The sequence below is a fragment of the Bos indicus genome, chromosome 3, assembly GCF_029378745.1.
Source record: "Bos indicus isolate NIAB-ARS_2022 breed Sahiwal x Tharparkar chromosome 3, NIAB-ARS_B.indTharparkar_mat_pri_1.0, whole genome shotgun sequence".
In the NCBI taxonomy this organism is placed as follows: domain Eukaryota; kingdom Metazoa; phylum Chordata; class Mammalia; order Artiodactyla; family Bovidae; genus Bos; species Bos indicus.
The window spans coordinates 28,968,191-28,988,607 of NC_091762.1; the positions used below are offsets into that span (position 1 = coordinate 28,968,191).

Sequence of the window (20,417 nt, forward strand, 5' to 3'; positions counted from 1 at the left end):
TGTGTGAGACTGGAAGAGCCGGAGGCGGAGGAGAGCGGCCTACTCTGACTCTGGACACTAGTTTTTTAGCCATCACCTGCTTGCGGAACTGCCTACTAGTACCAGAGCGCAGTGCGGCAGTGGCCCTTCCTTTGTGTATGAACTGAGACCCCGCTCCATCTAAGTTGCTTAGAGACACCTCCTTTCTTCGGCCACTTCTGGCACGGTAGCCCAGCCGAAGTGTCATCTTTATTGCCATTCACCCGGAGCTGTTTTATCTTGGGTCTGAACCCCAGCTTCCCCGTCTAACCCTCTCCTTTAGCTTCTTGAGAAAGAGAACCGGCCACTGAACTTAGGCACAGGGCTCTCACCCGTCTAATTCTAGGGTTAAAACAAACTCTTTTAAGAGCTCGGTGGCGTTCTTCTTACCACCTTCTCGGGTTCTTGCAGTGTAAGAGCCTGGCCCATGTTGTGCAATGAAAGGCTTGACTTGGTCATTCTGTGTAGTTTTTTTGGAGCTCTAGTCGCAGACACTTTGAGGTTCTTACCATTCTATCCTAAGTAGGAAATCTTAGTGCCACGGTTCTTTGTGCTTTAAGGTTTTCCTTTGGAAACACCCGGATAGCTCCTCCCTTGCTTAACTTACAAGTAAGGGAGGGAACATTCTAATAAAACAGCCTTCATTCCGCAAATAGAAAAGGCTGAACGTTGTCCGAGGTAATTTCCTTGTTTTGCACCTAAAATGAGCGAAACAATGTGATCCTCTTAAACAGTTGGTAGGCAGGATAATAAAGCAGGAGAGGACGCCTGTGATAGTTAAATCTTGGAATATTTCCTGTGATTAAGCTTTTTATCAGGATGGTGTGAACTGCCAGCTATTGACTAGAGCTATTAATCTGTAAAATGTAGTGATCAAATTATTGGCGCAAATATTAAGTTACTGTTAAAAAACGCTGAGTAATTTTCAATTTGAGTTTCTAGAAGGCGAGCATTTTCAATACTACATTGAGGGCCAGTGTAATGCCTTGGTGTCATTTTGGTACTAACCAATATTGGGTATTCATGGTGTGGGTCAGGAGGGGGTTTATATACTTGAACAGGCGTAGACGAGTCATAAAATCTTGAAAAATTTTCAACCTTGTTTTTTTTTTTTTTTTTTTGCCTTGTAGCCATAGGCCCGAAATAAAAGAGATGGTAGTGGTTTGAGTGATTTTGCAGCTGCTCTGGATGCTTACCATCGAGATGAGTATTTATAGCAGCTGAGTTGAAAAGTAAAGTATTTGAGGCGCAGAAGATAGGTTTTCCTTTTTTGTAAATAAGTTCTGACTTAACAGGTATGACCTTTAGAGTTTGGTTGAAAATTCTGGTAAATTCCTACCAAATAAAAAATGAGAATGTGAAAACTGACTTGTCCTGCTTTATCTTATTCCTGTTTTCCCTTCTCTCCACTTAAAGACACACGATGTAGGGCCAACATTTTTAAGATTATTTTTTTCTTTCAAATTGTAAAATACAGAATGGAATTTACCTTTTTAACCTTTTTTTCAAGTGTACAGTTCATTAGCATTAAGTTCATTCACATTGTTGTGAGGACCATACTTTTAACAAGGTAGTTTAAAAATGGAAATGCGGTGTGGGCAGATTTCTAAGGAGTTGAATTTAAGGACTGTATTACAAAATTAAAATCTTGATCCTGTAAAATACAAGGTGTTGATTTATCATCTTCTCAAAAAACAAAGTGGGAACTACTTTGAGATCTTTAACACAGACTGTCTTATGGAGAGCTCTAACTTGTAGGATTTTTCATAATAGAGAATTATAACTAGAAGAATTATAACTATTCTTTAAGACTTAATAGCAGGAGTGTCTTCAGTGGTGACGTTGCTGTGTTGGGAGTAACTTGTTTTCTTGAATCCCATCATTTCTTGCTGTTAAATAATTTCTGCCAAATTACGATTTTTAAAAATTTCTTTGTCTTGTATTGGAGTGTTTTCCACTTGCATGTATGAGTGTCTAGTTAAAAAAACTGAATAATTCAAAACTTTTTTCCCATTTACTTAGATGTTTCTCTTGTGATACATTTTTTTAGAGGTATTAAACTGAGTACGGTGCATTGAAAGATTATTTGGGGAGCATTATATGCCCTTTAATATTGAGGTAAAACATTATAGTTGAAAATAAATTCAGCAATTTATTCACATTGAACCTGTGGACTATCCATTGGTTTGCGGTTGCAGCTGGTATATAACAAGTTAGTTGTTTGGACTTCTGCTTCTTGGATGTATTGATAGTAAGTGTAAACTGCCAATTGCAAACTCTTTCTATGGGCAAGTTTGCTAGGTACTGCTGCTTTTTATCAGCAAAGATCTTTGCCCAACGGCCTTACATTTGCTTTTGCTTTATTGGGCATGGCAATGCCTTTTCCCGTAATTAGTCTGTACCTGCTCCGGCCACTGTGGTAGCCACTAGCTTTGTGTGGCCTTCGTGCCCTTGAACTGTGTACAGTTCTGAATTGAAATGTGCTGAAATATAAAACAAACATTCGATTTCAAGGGATATTAAAAATATGTCGATTGCCTGTGGGAAGTGATGACATTTGGATTTGGCTAAATAAGACACTTAATTAAAATGAATTTCACTGGTTTCTTTCAGCATTAATATGATTATTAGGATATTTTAAGTTCCATATGTGACTTGTACAATATTTCTGTTGGACAGTGCTGCTCTGCACTGTTCTGATTTTTGTGTCTGGAGGATTTCTTCAGCTTCTTTCCACACTGCTGTTTGTCCTATTTCAAAGTATTAGTGTCTATAAAAGAAGTTAAGTGATGGGAGGGTATAATTTTAAGTGTCTAGTAATCACAATTGTTTTTACTACAGTGAACCTATATATACAAAAAGATAGTTGCAGCAATTTGATATTCTTTTATTTCCACTCAACATGGTGATGACTTAAATTGTTTTGAGGTGGTTAATTATCTAAATTTTTATCACTTTCCTTAGATCCCAAAGTGAAACTGAAAACTTATTTTATATAAAATTAAACTTGTCTTGAGTTACTGCATCAGGAAATATGAACTGAGGGGAAAAAAAAGAATTATGAACTTCGGAGTTAAGGCAGGAATGAGTATTGGTCATAAATCAACAGAGAACCTTTTCAGTTCCATGCTGTCTATTTGGGTCTTTGCTGTTGTTTTCAATGAAAGTAATTTAAACAGAGTGGATTAGGTGGAGAGACTTAAAGACTGGTTTATCATTTCTTTAACATTCTTCCCAAGTGAATGCTGTACAGACTTTGAGTATAATTTGTCAAAATGATAAACTAGGTTATATGATAGCACTTTAGATGAAGTAATGCTGTAAAAATGTACTGGTTCAACATATGTATTATTTTGGTACCTACTATGTGCCTGGCTTCAGCTAGCTCTTTGAGATAAAGCAGCCAACTAGAGGAGACAGTAAGACAGGTGATGATAATTTTAAGGAAGGTGAAATAGGGCATGACTCTTTGGATTTTCAGTTCAAGTAAAAGAATTGGCGTTAATTGCTAAAACAGCAAGGCATAGTTGTTGATAATTAGTGGTGATAGTGTTCCCATACAGAGCAAAGGGAAAGAAGTTAATTACCTAGTGGTCAGGAAGACTCTCAGATTCACATTTAAATTGCTCCTTAGATTTTGTGGGTTTTTTGGCCACACTGCAGTATATGGGATCTTAGTTCCCCGAGCGGGAACCAAACCCATGCCCGATGCAGTGGAAGCACAGAGTCTTAACCATTGGACCAACCACCAGGGAAGTCCCCTAGTTTTTTTAAATTAGTGCTCTGTATATCAAGTGTCTGGGGACAGCGGGGTACGGGGGATGCTGTAGGGGGTACACTTAGGATTAAAGCAAAATTATTCGTCAGTACCACCCATGAATCTAATAATCTTGGCATGAGTGAATAGCCAGTTTATTTCAATTCCAGGTGGGTGTCTTTTTTCAAAGACACTTCAAAACTTCTTGGTTGGATAATTAAGACTATCTAGTTCAGTAAAAACAAAATTTTTTACAGTTGGTAGAACTGTATACCAACTTGAATTGTCTTTTGCTTATTATCTATCATTGTCTTTTTGCTATATTAGTTTCTGCTGTGGTAAGTTTAGTACCTAGTAAGGTACTAAAGTGGCCTGTGATAAAGAAATAAACTTGAGTTTGTCTCTCAGAAATTTGAAGCGTATTAAAGGAACACGATACATAAACCTGTAAACCAAGTGCAGAAAATTTGGTACCAAAAAAGAATGATGCCATCAGTGGGAGTTAATGCCCCCTTTAGTGGGAATTAGGTAATCTGTGCTAGAATGGTCAAGAAAGGATTTCTTTTTTTTTTTTGGTAACATTTAAGATGACAAAATATATACTTTGTGGCGAGACCCATATGCATAAAGAAATCTCCCAAGAGTTATGTTTTAAGAATTAGGAAGGAAAATGTACCAATCTAGAAGAATTGGAGAGCAGAAGAAAGATGTAAAGTAGAACAAAACACACCTTGAGTGATGGTGGTTCAATGCTGGCTGGAAGTCAGAAACACCTTGGGGAAATGGGTGGAAGAGGAAAATATCCCAGTGCCTAGGACCTAAACCCAGTTAAATTTGAATCTCATGTTGGGATCCAGGCTTTGATTCCCCGTGCACCCCCTGCCCCAAGTTGTCCGAGTGGGTTGGATTTGCAGTCAGGATTAAGAAATTCCCATTTAGAGTGCTGGGAAAATCACTGAGGATTTTGGATAAGGAGATGAGTGAGATGAAATTGGAATTTTAGCTAAGTCAGTCTGGTAGTGTTATGTGACAGAATGTGGGAAGAGTTGATACTGAAGTTTAGCAAATGTGTTGTCTGACTGGACAAATAGGTCATTTAGAACAAAAGATGAATATAAAAGATACCTTGAAATATTGATAAGACTTGCACAATTGGATGTGTAGATGGAGACGGAGGGTCGTTACAGAAGTGGCCCTGAGTCAGGCCATTCAGGTTACTGCTTGGGGACTGGACATAGTCTTCCCAGTGATTGGAGAACCATTGTTCAAAGAAGCGTCTAGTCTGGGTAATAGGTGAATGATCCAAATAAAACTGAAAGATTGAACAAATGTAACATTTGATATTTGAAGTTACAGTATAAAGTCATGGAATATTTACCCAATGGCAGTAGATCAGCTGCTACTGAGTTTTCATTTTGCATTGTAGAAACTGAAATTCAGGGAGATTAAATAACTTTGTTTGTAGCATTTACTGGTGATTAGTATTGAGCTCTCCTCCTCTAAGGTGTTTCACCAGCTCTGACCTCACCTTGTAGTCATTCTGATTTCTGATGTTCTTCAAATATACTGTCCATTTCTCCGCATATCTAAAACCAAATCCTCCTCTAGTTTTCCCCGTATGTCATTTTGGTTAACAGCACCATTTTAGCTAACATTTGAGGCACTGCAAAATAATCGTTTTTGTACAGCTAATAAAAGCACAATTTTGTGGTGAAATAGACATTTCATTTCTCTTTTGTTTTCTTCTCAATTGTTTCTCTTCTCAAGACATTTCTTACCTGCTTATGGCAACAACTCAAATGAGATGTCTGTTTCCTTCATGAAGTCATCTCATAGGATTTCAGGACTTCATATCGTTTCATCAAGGATTAACGCTCTCTGTTTCTTGTTATATATCAAGTTGAAATGCTTCATAATCTGGCTCTGGTACATCTGTCAAACCATATATCTCATTTCACTTTAACCCAGCACTCTGTTCTAACCAGGCTAGTCTATTGATTCCTCTGCAACAACACACCACACTTGTTGTAACAGTCATTCACAAATAAAGCTCCCTTGATGTCAGGTATAGAAAATCAAATACATGGTCTCTGCTCTCAAGGGACTTATGATTTAATTGTGTATTCTAGTTTGGTTTATGTTACAGTTTATGCCTAGAATACTCAACTGTTTTCTTTTTCTCAAAAATCTGCCTATTTCTCCTAATTAAACTGAAATAATGCCACCTCTTTAAAAGCCTCTGACCATGTAGCTTTAATGCCCAGATAGTGATGAATAAACCATAAGTAGTATTTCTCAAATAGTATGTCAGTAGTAGATATCCATATATTAGTTGAGCAAATTAATTTTTGATATTTTGTTCTATAATTAATTTTTTTCTCATGTGTGACTTTTTCAATGAGTATAAATTCTCTGACGACAGGAAATTCGTTCATATTTTCCACAGTTCATAACACAGTGCTAGGTAGTTATAAAACGCTACATTAAGTAGAACATTATATAACTGAATTTATTTGTGGGGAAGGCATATCAATAAGGAATGTGAAATAATTTCAGAGTTTGAGTGTACAATACCACAAAAGGTATCCATTAACACTTGAGAGATTGCCTAAGTGATGAATGTGTATGCTTCCAAGTTTTCTGCATTGCTTGATTCTAAGTTAATGAGATGAGCTTTTCCCTCTACCTACCTTCTATCCCTGATTATTTACTTAATGTCTTAATTTCTTATCTCTAGTATGAAGTGTAACAGAACAGACTTTACCACCTGAAACTGCTGCTTCAAGTTCAGATCAGGCAAGGAACAAACCTCGAAACAACCAACAAGACCAAAGAAGAGTACACTTAAGTTGAAGACACAACACTTGATCTGAAACAAGAAGTTTGTGCCTACTCAACAGCTTTGAAAGAGCACTTCCCAACGCTGCTAGTAGTCTTTGTTTTCTTCAGTGCTGTACTGTGAGATTGCCCGGTGCAGCAGCAGTTGTATTCTTTATTAGCTTGATAGATCGTTTTCTCTCGCTCTTTTTTTTTTTTTTTTTAATACTAGCAACTTTCATTCTTTGAAACGTCTGCTGAAAAAGAAGAATCAGCAAATACTACTGAAAGTGCAATATTTGATTATCACTGCGAGGTAGGTTTATCGTTTCCTGTTGGCAAGAGTTAGTTTATAATTCTGGATTTCCTAATTATTTGGTTAAGTATAAAATCTTAATCTACTCGCTTCTAAAAGTATTCTGAAAACAGTTTATATTTTTCAACTCTTCGTCTGAAAATATCAACGCTAGTTTATTTTATTTAACTTAATTGTCTTTTCTTAGATGAGGACAATATTTATGGCCAGAACTGGGATTTTTTCACCCAAGATGATATTTATTCATATATGCAGATCTCTTGATTTCTTGGTCTCATAGAAAACTCCATTGGTACTATTTAGAAATTAGGGCTTCAGAAAGGAAAGCCCTTTGCAGTCTTGTTTGCGGTAATCTTGGGTAAAGAAAATGTGCAGGAAAAGGGACGTTTGAAGGTGAGTAGTACTTTGTTAAGAGAGAGAAGGGTCTTTGGTAGAGATCTAGAGATAACTTCAGCCGGCTTCCCTGGTGGCTCAGAGGTTAAAGCGTCTGCCCCCAATGCAGGAGACCCGGGTTCAGTCCCTGGGTTGGGAAGATTCCCTGGAGAAGGAAATGGTAACCAACTCCAATATTCTTGCCTGGAGAATCTCATGGACGGAAGAGCCTGGTATACTACAGTCCACAGGGTCGCAAAGAGTTGGACACGACTGCGCGACTTCACTAGAGATAACTGAATGAACTGATCTAGGGAAATCTGAAAGCCCATGATGTATATTGAGTAGTCTGTTATTAACAGAGTAGAGAATACAGGTTTATGGGACAGAAAGAGTAACTGGAAAGGGATGCTTGCTGGACGGTTCTAAAGGGCCCACTATATTTGACTTTATTCTTCAGGAAAGATATCAGCTGTTTATAAGCAAGGACTTAGTGGATTTTGTAGTTCAAACCTAAAATAGTTTATTAATTCAGATTTTAAAGTTATATATTCACAAGTGTATCTTTAAAAGACGAACGGTACTGCTTTTAAGGGATAAGTTGACAATGGGAAGGTGTGTTACAAACAGTGGACAGAGTGGAGGGAAGATAAAAGCTAGGGTAAAGGCTGAGAAAAAGGTAGACACTGCTTGTTTTAATGGTAGAAGTAATAGTACTGGTGACCAGTTGAATGTGAAAATGAGGCTGGAGGGAATTAATTTAGTCTATCCAGTTGTCCAAGTTAGAAACCTTTGTTCATTGAAATAGAGAAGTTCAAGTGGGGACTTGTGGAAATCTATTTTGTTTGTAAGATAGTAATCTAAAGTTGAGAAAATACTGTAATATGGAATGCTCAACAGTGGTTGTTTGGGGGAGGTAGGATTGTGAAGGGCAGTTGTTCCTTTTAAATCTTTAGTTTCTAGATTTTCTGAAATCAGAAATAAAGACTTGGAATTCAGAAAGGAGTCATCACTTTATAGGTAATTCAGGAAGAAATGCGAAAGAGAAGAGTGTTTAAAGAAATAGAGGTAGCCAGGAAGGAATGCCAAGGAAGATAATTTCGGGGAGCACTTGGTAGTAATCCTTTTGTAAAATGCGTGCTTCTCTGGCAGCTCAGTGACAGACAGCCTGCCCGCAATGCAGGAGGCGAGGATTTGATCTCTGGGTCTGGAAGATTACCTGCAGGAGAAAATGGCTACCCATTCCCGGTATTCTTGCCTGGGAAATCCCATGGATAGAGGAGCCTGGTGGGATACAGTCCGTCGGTGGCAGAGTCGAACCCGACTGAGTGACAGAGCATGCATGCATTGATCAAATCAGATGGGGAATGAAAACAGATCATTCTTAGATTGTTGTCTTAAAAAAGCTTCATTACTGTTTCAAAAAGCACCTGGACCCATACCTACAATTTATTTAAAGGTTGAAAGCTTAATTGTGGTAATCACCTTAACTATGAACCAGCATTATTTCTTAATTTAGAACTACCAGTAATACCAATTTATTTAAATTACCCATAAACAGACATTTAGTTACTTAGTTTTAAGGCTGTTTCACCACTTGCTTTTTCTATTTGTTTCTTTCTCCCTCCTCGTCTGACTTTTTAAAAATAATTTCAGACTCCTACCAATTGTGCTGAGTTAGATAAAATAATGGAGATTGAAATTGCGCAGCTTTTATCTTTATTCATAAGGGTAAAAGACAAGATGCTAGAGCTTTGATTGCCTTGACATGAATTGTGAAAATGGATTTAAAGTAGAAGTGCTTTTTGTTTAACCTAATCTTTGTATTCTTTTTTCTCTAGTAAGCAGTTTAGTTCACGATACATAGGCTAAATACTAATACAGTAAATATTTACAAACAGATAAATGAGTGGGGATATTGACATTAAAACATGTTCTCATTGTACAGTTGTGAATTCCAATTAAAAGGAGTGCAGCTAACAAAACAGATTTGGTAATGCAGTAGATCACAGAATTTTTTTTTTTTTTTTAATTTTTATTGGCGTATAGTTGGTTTACAATGTTACGTTAGTTTCTTTCTATACAGCAAAGTGAATCAGGCATACGTATACATATATCCACTCTGTTACAGATTCCCTCCCCATTTAAATCACCACAGAGCATTGAGTAGAGTTCCCTGTGCTATACAATGGGTTCTCATTAGTTATCTATTTTATATTCAATAAATAGTAGCATATATATGTCAGTCCCCATCTCCCAATTCATCCCACCTTCCATACACCCTTGATAAGGTTACTCTCTACATATGAGAACCACGTTTAAGAGATGTTTGTTTTTTGTTGTTGTTTTTTTTTTTAACAGTTTAAAGTAGTACATAATTAGGAATGAATAAATATTGAAGAGTGGGATTGACCCTAAAAAGTACCAAGAAAGAATAAGGTTTATAAGAAGTTTGGTTGGCATGTAAAGATAGACATGGATTGTTTTGGTGAGTATTTTGATCAAGACAGTTTAAGATGACAGAAGGAAAGCAAAGCTAGAAACATTAAAAGAAAACTAAAGCCCCCAGTGAATAAGATGACAGGGTAACTTGCTGGAGTGTGCTAGTAGTTAACGGAGACCCATGACCAGGAACTTTACATGTCTTGATTGATTTTCAAAGTCAGGTGTACAAACTTTCGAGCTTGCTCTTTGTATCAAAAGTCCAGGAGCACAAGATAAAAAATTTTCAGTAAGATTTGACAGAGTATCTCATGATAGCATAGTGATCAGTACGCAGAAATATAGATTGCATAATAAACATTAAAAGACTTTGAATAATGGACTGATTTTCAAAGGGGTCTCCACATATGTGCTGCCAGATTCTGTCATCCTTCCATTTCAAGATTTAGTAATAAATAGTTATGTGTATATTTATGTACAAGCATTCCAGGGTTTTTGTATGAAGTAACTAACCCTATTAGGTTAGTTTTTTCTTTAGTAATAAATGATCAGTTATAAGAAATAGAAGGAGAAAACCTGATTTTACTGATTTATTAAGTAATATAGAGGATTTTTTTTTTCTTAGTTATATGAAGTTACTGAAACTTTTTAGTCTACAGAATCAAGAAACATAATCACTCAGCGCTGTCTGTATTATGGATAACTATTTAGAACATATCCAGAACACAGCAGTTAGTCTGAAAAACGGTTGCATTCAGAAAACTGAAAGGAGCAGAGGAAGTTAAGGGAAGGTATGTTTAGATTAAGAAAACAGTAATTTTCTAAAACCGTTGTACAGCGAAATAGATTGGGGTTTTTTTGATAAGAGTTTATTTGAACATTTATTGATTTCAGTCGGGCAGTGGCAAACTGGAAGTGGTAAGGAGTGCTCGAGGACTTTATTATTGTCTGTAGCTTAAAGCCCAGTTGTCTGTGATTAGGTGACCTTGGTTTATTTTTGTTTTTTTTTTTTAATTTTTATTGGAGTATAATTGCTTTACAATGTTTAGATTTGTTATATCGCAAAGTGAATCAGCTATATATTTAGAAATATCCCCTTTTGGATTTCCTTAGCATTTAGGCCACCACAGAACATTGAGTAGAGTTTTCTGTGCCAGTAGGTTCTCATTAGTTATCTATTTTATACATAATATCAATAGTGTAAATGTGTCCATTGCAGTCTCCAATTCATCTGATTCCTTCCCCCCTTGGGAAAGGACTACCTTTTCTAAACTAATGAGAGCCAAGCAGACTAGGTTAGGAGAAACAATTCAAGAAATGTTGCAAGAAGAAAAAGTCTAAACTTGGACTTGGTGATGTTTGTTTGTTGTGTTCACTACTATACAGGTAGAACCTAGAACGGCATTGCCACATTGTAGGCGCTCATCATGGTTTAGTGCATAAAGCAGCGGTTAGGAATGTGAGTGGTGGAGTGAGAAGGGAGTACTGGATTCTGTTCCCATTTACCAATTTTACCTCTGTGCCCTTAAAACACCCTCTAAGTATTTTATTGTCTGTGAGTATTAAAGTAGATTTTAATGGTCTTTTTGTTTTTAAAATACCAGTTGAAATCATATAAATATTTTTTGCTGTTATATAAATTACTGTGACTTATTGACCCATTGTTAAACTTTAGAGTGTTTCTAGAAATTTGTTATTAAAACATTTTAGTGAACACATTTTGCATAAAGCCTTGTTCACATTTCCTCAGGATGGGTTTCCTGCAGTAGAATTATTAAGGAAAACACCCCCATGTTTTGGTACATGTGGTTAAATTGTATTTCAGAAAGATTACACCAGTTTACCACCATGAAAAAATATTAGCGTGTTCTTAACCTACTTCCTCAATATTTTTTAAATCTTTTCTTTGGTAGTTTGATAAATGAATAATTTGCTTTATCTAAATATTTGCTTGCCACAATTGAAGCTTATATATTTTGTCTTTAATGAATAATCTTTTAAGACTAATTTATTTGTCTTCCACAGTTCAGCAAATGAGTGCTTACTATGTGCTAAACACTGTGTAACACTGGAGATTTAGCTTTGAATAAAAAGTACCTGTTTTCATGAAGCTTATATTCTAGTAGTTTAATTCTTACCTGATTTGCTTAAGTTCTTTAATGGTGCACTTACATATTTACATGTGCTTTTGTTCTCTTTAGGTTTGAGAATAAAAGTTTATACTTTTTACATAATCGAACATCGATCCTTTCCCTTGCACCTTTTTCTTTTGACTTTAAATCTAGAAAGTCCCCTTTCCAAAATCTTTATAAATACACACATTTTTATTTAATATTTGTTAAGGCATTTAACTCAGTTCATCTGAAATATACTTTTTGTATGCTGTGAGTTGAGCAACTATAGAATTTTCCACCTATTTTTAAAAAAAGCCAAATAACATTTATATACTGGTTCATTCCTCCCACCACCACCTCCTTTTTTTTGTCTTTAATTTTTTTATAAACAAGCATCTGTTGCTGAGCTACCTGCTTTTTCCATTGAATTTCTTTTTTTATGTAATTGTTTGGTTTTATATGCTTTTTTCTTTTTTAAATGACCTACCATTTTGTCTAATGGTGTTTTCTTTAAAGTTTTGTTGGTGGTGGTTTAAAAAAGAATTTAAGTGTACAATTAGGAATTTTATTAAGGAAACATACTCTCTCATCTAAAGTTGCTTGAAAAATACATGGTTTTCCATTTTTAAAAAGTAGTTCTCAAATTGGATAAAGGGTCGAGGAAAAAAACCTAAGATACTAGGAGAAAAGAGACGTTCTGTTTCAGTTCCGTTTGATGTGCACATCTAAAAGTGCGATGAGACACAAGTGATACAGCCTAGATTCCAGTGCCCTCCCTGGGGAACAGTTTAGTCTTAGAAGGAATGACAGCTGTAATCCCTTCTGATTTGGGTTCATTTTCCCTTAGGGTGAGAAAAATGAGTTACTACCTCCTACGTTTAGCTAGATTGCTAGGAGTGGAGATGTGGTTTTTGCAGCTTGCTGGCCTGTGTATTACAGATCATATCATTGCATTCTTACTTGAATGGTTAGAACTATAGTCTAAACATGAGAAAAGCAGAGATTGAAAGTCATGATCTAAGTAAGTCATGGTGAAATAGTGGTTTTCAAATTAATTTGAAAGTGTACATGTGTATATTTTTATAAATTGTGTGATTATACTTGCATTACAAAGCAGTGGCACAAATAGGACAAAGTTAAAATAAGCAGTATTATAAAAGTAGTTTACCTGTTAACAGAAACTTTCCAGCCTCACTCAGAATACATATCTGGATGCTTAGTTTGTAAGTGTTTAATTTAAAAACTTTATACTATCATGAATTAATATCTAAGGCACAGTATGGATTTTGTGTTTTATCACTACTATTGCTGGCATAAGTATCACAGTCTTGATCTTAGTTTTTTTGAGACTTGTCAGATCTCATTAATGGTGATTTATTTCATAATGTGGAAGTACAAGAACTAATGAGAAGTGTTGGCTCCCACTACTCTGCCTTTGCTTGCTTTATTAGCATTATCTTCTATCTAAGATTCTTCTCTAGGAATCTTTCTCAACACCTTTTCTATTTGTGAGGGCAGTTTAATTAAACTAGATAACTAAATTTGTATGTGCACTTAGGGAAGTGTAAATTTAATATGCTGAAAGTAAATAAAGGAGGGCTTCGCTGTCAATCTCTGGTGAGGCTCTCCACTCAACCTCAGAATACTTTATGTTTGATCTGTGATATGGTCTGACAAAGCAATTCAGCAAAGCCTTTTCTATAAATACATAATAACCATTTAAAAAGCTAATTGTTATCTCTTGACAAAATATATTTATTCTAGTTAGGATTCTTTCTTCCTACACACCATTGAATTATCCGGTGTGTAACCTTCTTTAGGGAGACAAGTGATTGAGAATATTGGATTCTGTGTGAAGTTGTGAGACATTTTGAAGACTTTGGGCTCAATTGTCTCATTGTAGCAACTGCCAGAGTCCTTACGGCATGTTAAAAATTATAAATGTTGTGGATTAGGGATTAAGTAAGTGCTTTAAAAATGCATTTCGGTTTGACCTTTTAATGTTAATGCTATAATTTATTTTGTTGATAGAAATCTGGTTAAATGATTTCTATTTTGCTGAAGTAACCTAATGGTAAAGGTAAAGATACACAGGTTGACTGTCAAATGTGTTAAATTTTTATTGATGATAGTTATAAACATTGTGTTATGTTATCACAGCTGTTTGAGATGGAGAACGTTTTTACTGTGTCATCCGATCCTCATCCCCCTCCTGCAGCCCCTCCTTCACTTTCTTTACCTTTATCTTCATCTTCTACCTCATCTGGGACTAAAAAACAAAAGAGGACCCCCACGTATCAGAGATCTGTAAGTCAGGGAAGCAGTCATCCTAGCTTTTTTTCTTTGTGTTAAGAGCATGACTAAGAAGCATCACTCAGTTTGATTGAAATACCCTGCAAACTTACTTTCTAACTTCCCTAAGCATTTCTTTCACCTTGAATCTTGAAAGGTAAGTTTAGTAGTTTAGGGCTTGCTACTCAGAGGGTGTCCAGGAAGCAAAAGCATCGGTATCCCCTTGGGAATTTGTTAGAAACAGATAATCTCAAACCCCTGCCAGTGAGTCAGATTTTGTATTTTAACCAGATCACTGGGTAACTTCACTTTGACGTGCCCTAGTTTAGAGTCTATATTGTGCATGTGGTTTTGAATCCTCTGTCATTTGACTTTTGTAAGTCATTTAATCTCAGTGTCTATTTCATCATTAGTAAAATAGGGACAGTATTACATGCTCCTGGGCTTTTGTAAAAATTAAATGAGTTAACACATCCAGCACAAAACAGTGTCTACCATGAAAGAACTGGAACTAACCACCTATAGATGTGATGGCTTTGTTTTGCATGGTTTGGCTGTCCCACACAGTGTTTAACTACTTGAAACTTGGGTTTATGTTTCTATAATTTCAGTGGTCTCTTTTTCCTAATGAAAAATATTCTTATTAATGCCCAACATCAGACAAGTAAAAATGCTTATGAGTCAAATTTTCAATGAAAAGGTCTAAAACTAGTTGTAAGGATGTGGATATGTTGCTATAGTAGATCAGTGATAGACCTAACCTTCCCTAGGGATTTTGTCCTGTGTCCTGCTTCACTTAAATAAAATGACTACACACTGTGATAGACAGTATCTGATGATTAAATAGGTCCCAGTACATTGCATTTAAATAGCCCCTCTTATATTAAAGAGTGTTTTATTTTGCTTTATCTAATCATAGAAACAGATGACAGTATTTGGAGATTTCATCAGTGTCTGAAACAAATGAAAAGATTTCTTTTAATTGTGCCTGTGAAGTGATTGATTATTTTTAGGATTGAAGAGCTTTTGTTGTCTTGGAGTACTTAGAAAACTCTTGTCTAATCACTGTTTTCAGTCGTCTTCCATTAAAAGACCTGAGCATGCATGCATTTTCTAGTTTGAAATAAGTATTGCATAGAAGGTTTCTTTCTTTTTTTTTTTAGAAGGTTTCTTTTATTCTTTTTACTAACTTAAGTAATTGCCTTCAAGATGCATGGCTTACCAAATAGCATCAAGGTTTCTATTTCTCTTTCAAAATAAATAAATTCCTTAATGATATGTCTTGGTAGTTTGGTTTTCCATCTTGTGAATATTAGTTACCTTTGTCCTGATGATGTTTTAGTAATTTAATTAAAGGCAGCTTTTACTTATGTGGTTGCTTTGTCTTAATATTTAAACTCCAGAAATTTGATTTGTGGGAAGTGAAAATCCTACCATAAATTGGGACGGTTCCCCAAAATAATTTGAATTACTTCCTCTGAAATGTTTTATTGGCTAAATTAACATTTCAGTAATAAAAACATAATCTTCCCTTTACTTGTATTACCTTAATTTTCTTTGCCTTTTCATATTAAAAGTTCGGTGATTTGTTAATCAGACATAGTATGCTACAGAGAGAATGTACAGATCTGTATGTATTGAGTTCTTTCTCTTTTTAAAACAGATGAGCTTTGATCCAAACCTTCTCCACAACAATGGACATAATGGGTACCCCAATGGTACTTCAGCAGCACTGCGTGAGACTGGGGTTATTGAAAAACTGCTAACCTCTTATGGATTTATTCAGTGTTCAGAACGGCAAGCTAGACTTTTCTTCCACTGTTCACAGTATAATGGCAACCTGCAGGACTTAAAAGTAGGAGGTAATTTGTCGATTCTCCTTTTTATAAAACTGATCCCAAATTTTTCTTGCATATCAACTTATTCCTGACAGTGCTATGGTTTTGGCCTTTTCATTGTACCAATTACTGAAGTTTGTCTATATAAATCAGCAAAATCCTGATTTTACTTGTGGTGGTGATCTTTTTGAGGGATGAAAGAGTTATTGAGTAAAAGATACCTTTGAATATTTTTTAAGTAAATACTTGGTAGCTTTGTTACTCCCATAATAATGATTGTTTGGCTATTAGGTTTTAAGCCAGTAAAATAAAACTTTTATATTGTTAGTTTTAATTGTTTTGCCTGTTCCTACTTTGGGTAGTAGCTGGAAAAAAATAACTCTTCCGATGTTACCATTGAACTATATGGAAATTCATTTTGGCTGACATCATAGAAATTACTTTCATGTGTAGAAAAAATGTGGCTTATTAAAGGACTGAAGTTACAGGGTCTCTGTGTGTGTTATAAAATATCTTTGAGAAAAAAGAGCAATAGTTAACTCATTACTGACCAAGGATTTTTGCAGAAACCAGTGTCTGATATTTTTATCTTGACTGGCCAGAAATTAATTCTGTTATTTCACTAACACTTTGTGGATTATTGTGTGCAGTAGTTAACACCTGACACACCTGTAAAGGCTTCTCCAGCATCATGAGTTTCATTTTCACTTTCTGTATCAGAATCTGTCACTAAGGATTTTTGTGTTTTTGTTGGTCTAATAGTCACATTGTCTGAACTATATTTTGAAGAACTGTTATCTTCTGAGCCACTAGTATATACGTCTCTCAGATAAAGAATCTGTAAAATTCACCAAAAAATTCTTCACTCAAAATTTTGCAATGTCATTTAAAAAATTTTTACGGTGATAAACTTGCATTTATAATATACACAGGGTTGGCACAAAAAGCAAAATGAATGATAGGGACAGTCATAACTTGTGTAATGAACCTGTGATAAATTTTAAGATCTACTGACTTTGAACAGTGATGTTGATTATCTTTTTCTAAAAATGTATTGATAACGTCTCTGGTCAATAATGTGTTAACGTGAATATTTGGCATTCCAAATATTGTATAAGAGTGTTATATTGGTTAATCCTCATTTTACAGATGAAGTAACTGAGGGTATAGAGGGATTTTAAGGTGGGGGGAAGCTTGCCAAATCACATCATCATTACGTATTTGTAGTATGTGTAAGTGCCATGAAAACTAAGACTGAGATACTACTAACTTCGTCTAAAGCAGTGGTTCTGAAACATTAGTGTGTATCAAAGTTACCTACAAGGCTTGTTAAAACTGTACCTGATGCCCAGAGCCTGTTTTTGAATAAGTCTGGAGTGGGCCCTGAGAATTCACCTGTCTGCTGTGCTTCAGGTGATGTTGCTGCTGCTTCCATTGGTCCAGGGACTACACTTAGAGAAAAAACTGAAATGCAGCATTAAGTTTAACTCTAAAATGAGATACCATTTTACCAAAATTAGTTCAACAAATATAACACTCTTTATTTTAGATGATGTTGAATTTGAAGTATCATCTGACCGGCGGACTGGGAAACCCATAGCTGTTAAACTGGTGAAGATAAAACAAGAAATCCTCCCTGAAGAACGAATTAATGGACAAGTTAGTGACTTTGGTGTTTATATTTTCTTAGGGCCCTGAATTTGCTTATCTTTCACATTAGAAAAGGAAGATTCACCCCATCTCCTCAGTTTGCACGCAAGAGAGCTATAGTATATAAAAGTTACTATTTTAAAATTGTATCAGAAGCACTGGCATTTCTTGACCTGAAATAAAAATTTGGTCAAGAGTCATTTGGGTTTTTACATATAACCCTAAGTCTATACTTACAGTCAGTTGATGTACTGTAAGTTTGAAACTTGGCAGCATGACATCCTCTGTGGATCATATTAAAATGCATCCCTATGTATAGTATAGAGGATATTAAAATTCAGTTTATATTGAACAGTGCTGCTCCTGAAATGATTAGCAATGGAAATTTTTTTTTTTTTGACTGGTAGGTTGTGTGCGCTGTTCCTCACAACTTAGAGAGTAAATCTCCAGCTGCCCCGGGTCAGAGTCCAACAGGGAGTGTATGCTACGAACGTAATGGGGTAAACTTGTGTATTTTTCTTAAACCTTTGCCTGATCCACCATGTGATCTATAAGCGTACTTTAAAATTCAAAATAGAAAACGTAAGCTGCAGTTGATTAAAAATCAGTTTTAAATTTGGTTTCAAAGAGGCTTTGAGTGCAGCATAATCAAAAACTTTAAAAAGAAAAAAAAATCCATAGGACTTCCAAGTGTCTTAGCTTGCCCAAGTGTGACCTTAGTTAGAACATTAAGGTAAAATGCTTCTTTTACTTACTTTTTGGGGGGGTTGTGGGAAGGGATCTTTTTTCTGGTTCCTTTTAAGCACTAACTCCAGCTTTTTTGTTTGGAATGCCTTATATAAAAATTGTTTTCTTGAAATGTAACTACAGCCTCTGGGCAAATGCTTCCACGTGTTTAAGCTTTTTGAAGTTGGATTGCTGCTCAGCTGTGGACTCGCAAAAGTCATCAGCACCTTGGAGGGAAAGTGTGTTTATATGAATAAGTTAATTTACTTGTCAAAAAGTCATTTAATTTTAAGAGATTTGGTTTTAAATGCCAGTTTAAGAAGTATTTAACAAAGTAAATCACATTATACAGTGAACATGCATCCTGCAATATAGTAATAATAACTTGTTAATTCACAGGAAGTGTTTTATCTGACTTACACCCCTGAAGATGTTGAAGGGAATGTTCAGCTGGAAACTGGAGATAAAATAAACTTTGTAATTGATAACAATAAACAGTAAGTTCTTTTCTCCCATTTAAATGTATTTTTTCTTTTTGGAAGTAAGTTTGAAGTGAGTCAAAACCTAACTTGTAAATCTGGATAATTGTCATGATCTTTTAAATTGGTATTCATCAGCTAAACATCTGAGCATCAGTTCTATGATAAGCACTATGCAGGGTGTCAGAAATAGGATAATTAAAACATGATCAGAACTTTGAAGGATCTCTACTGGAGATGAGTGAAAGTCTTACCAAACAGCAGTGCTTGAGGTGCACTTTGAGATGAGGAGTCACTAGGGAAATGAGAAAAACATTCTGGGTAGAGGAAGTAGCATTTGGGCAAAATGGCCAAAAGTTTGAGTTGATTGAATTGACTGGATCATAGAAGGATGAAGTTTGAAGTTTATTCATTAGTAGTAACAGGAATCTTTGAAGGATTTTAATTGGGGAAGTATGGTTTCAATTGTTGGAAGTGGTGGGGATGGTAGGCTTTTGGAGAGTAGGGATCCTCTAGATAAGAGGCAGAGATTTGAGAGTTAATATGAAAGATAAGGGTCTAATATGGATAGGCCAGTGGTGGTAGGGTGTAGAACTCAAATCACGTAAGAGAAAAAAAAAATGACCAAGTTTAATAACTTGATAGAGGAGTATATTAGATCTAAGGGAAGAGGAGTCCCAAATGCCATTTTTCTTGCTTGGGCTACTAGACAGCTAATGATAGCAGTAACTGGACTTAGGAGGTACGGCAGAAAGATTAAGGGTGGGAGAAGAATTACGCTTATTTTGGCATTTTGAATTTGAGGTGTCTGTGGGTGAAGATATTAAATATGTAGTTGTATGTATAGATCTGAACAAGCTAGTGACAGGCAGGAGATAGAGCTGTTGAATTCCTTGGCATAAGCAGTTAAGGAAAGTGTACTTAAGAAAGCCCAGGGATGGTTATTTTTACTTTAGACTGGAAAAGATAGATATAAGGGAACTTAAAAATAGGAGAAAGTGCTGGGAATAGACTTTCACTGGCAGTACAGAATAAAGTTCCAGTGGTTTGTGCAGAATTATTAGCCTTGAGCTTTACCTCTTGTAAGACTAGAAGAAATCAGATTGAGTAACAGGTACGGATATTAGTAGTTTGAGACCTCAAATTAATCTTAAGTAGGAAACTAGGGAATAGGGCTTGAGGTGGATGGGGAGCCAATGAAAGGGTTTTATTTAATCCCAATAAAGTCTTGAATGTGCTAGGTCTTGTACTAAATATTTATGTATAGTTGTTAATCCTCAGAACTAAGTCTTCCATGTGTAAAGTGAGGTATGTTCTCATAAAGTGACTTGCCTAAAGTCACACAGCTTTTAAATTGACATTTCAATCCCAAATCTGGCTCTAAATAAGACCTTTTCACTATAGTGAGTTGCAAAAGCACATAGGATTTTTCCAGGATCTTCTGTTAGTCTGTTAAGTTTCTGAAATAAAAAGGACAGTTGTCCATGAAGGACTTTGTCCATGAAGAATTAAGGGAAGTAATAGACCAGTAGCTTGGTCTGAAGATCTTAAAAACAACACCAACAAATACTCTTCCATCTTATACAGTTTGTGCCA

General features: G+C 35.6%; 1 protein-coding gene across 3 annotated transcripts in view; it reads left to right on the plus strand.

The window, feature by feature from the left end:
• CSDE1 (cold shock domain containing E1) overlaps window positions 1–20,417 on the plus strand; it is a 35,651-nt gene that overhangs the window by 594 nt on the left and 14,640 nt on the right. Inside the window, exons 2-7 of one of the 3 annotated variants that reach the window (XM_019956753.2) lie at window positions 6,513–6,908; window positions 13,997–14,143; window positions 15,792–15,990; window positions 17,516–17,625; window positions 18,024–18,116; window positions 18,742–18,839. In XM_019956753.2, coding sequence (XP_019812312.1) covers window positions 14,006–14,143; window positions 15,792–15,990; window positions 17,516–17,625; window positions 18,024–18,116; window positions 18,742–18,839 — 638 coding nt within the window. In that variant the 5' untranslated portion in view covers window positions 6,513–6,908; window positions 13,997–14,005. The remainder of the gene's footprint in view (window positions 1–6,512; window positions 6,909–13,996; window positions 14,144–15,791; window positions 15,991–17,515; window positions 17,626–18,023; window positions 18,117–18,741; window positions 18,840–20,417) is intronic. The other 2 variants (XM_019956754.2, XM_019956755.2) reach the window with 2 other exon arrangements.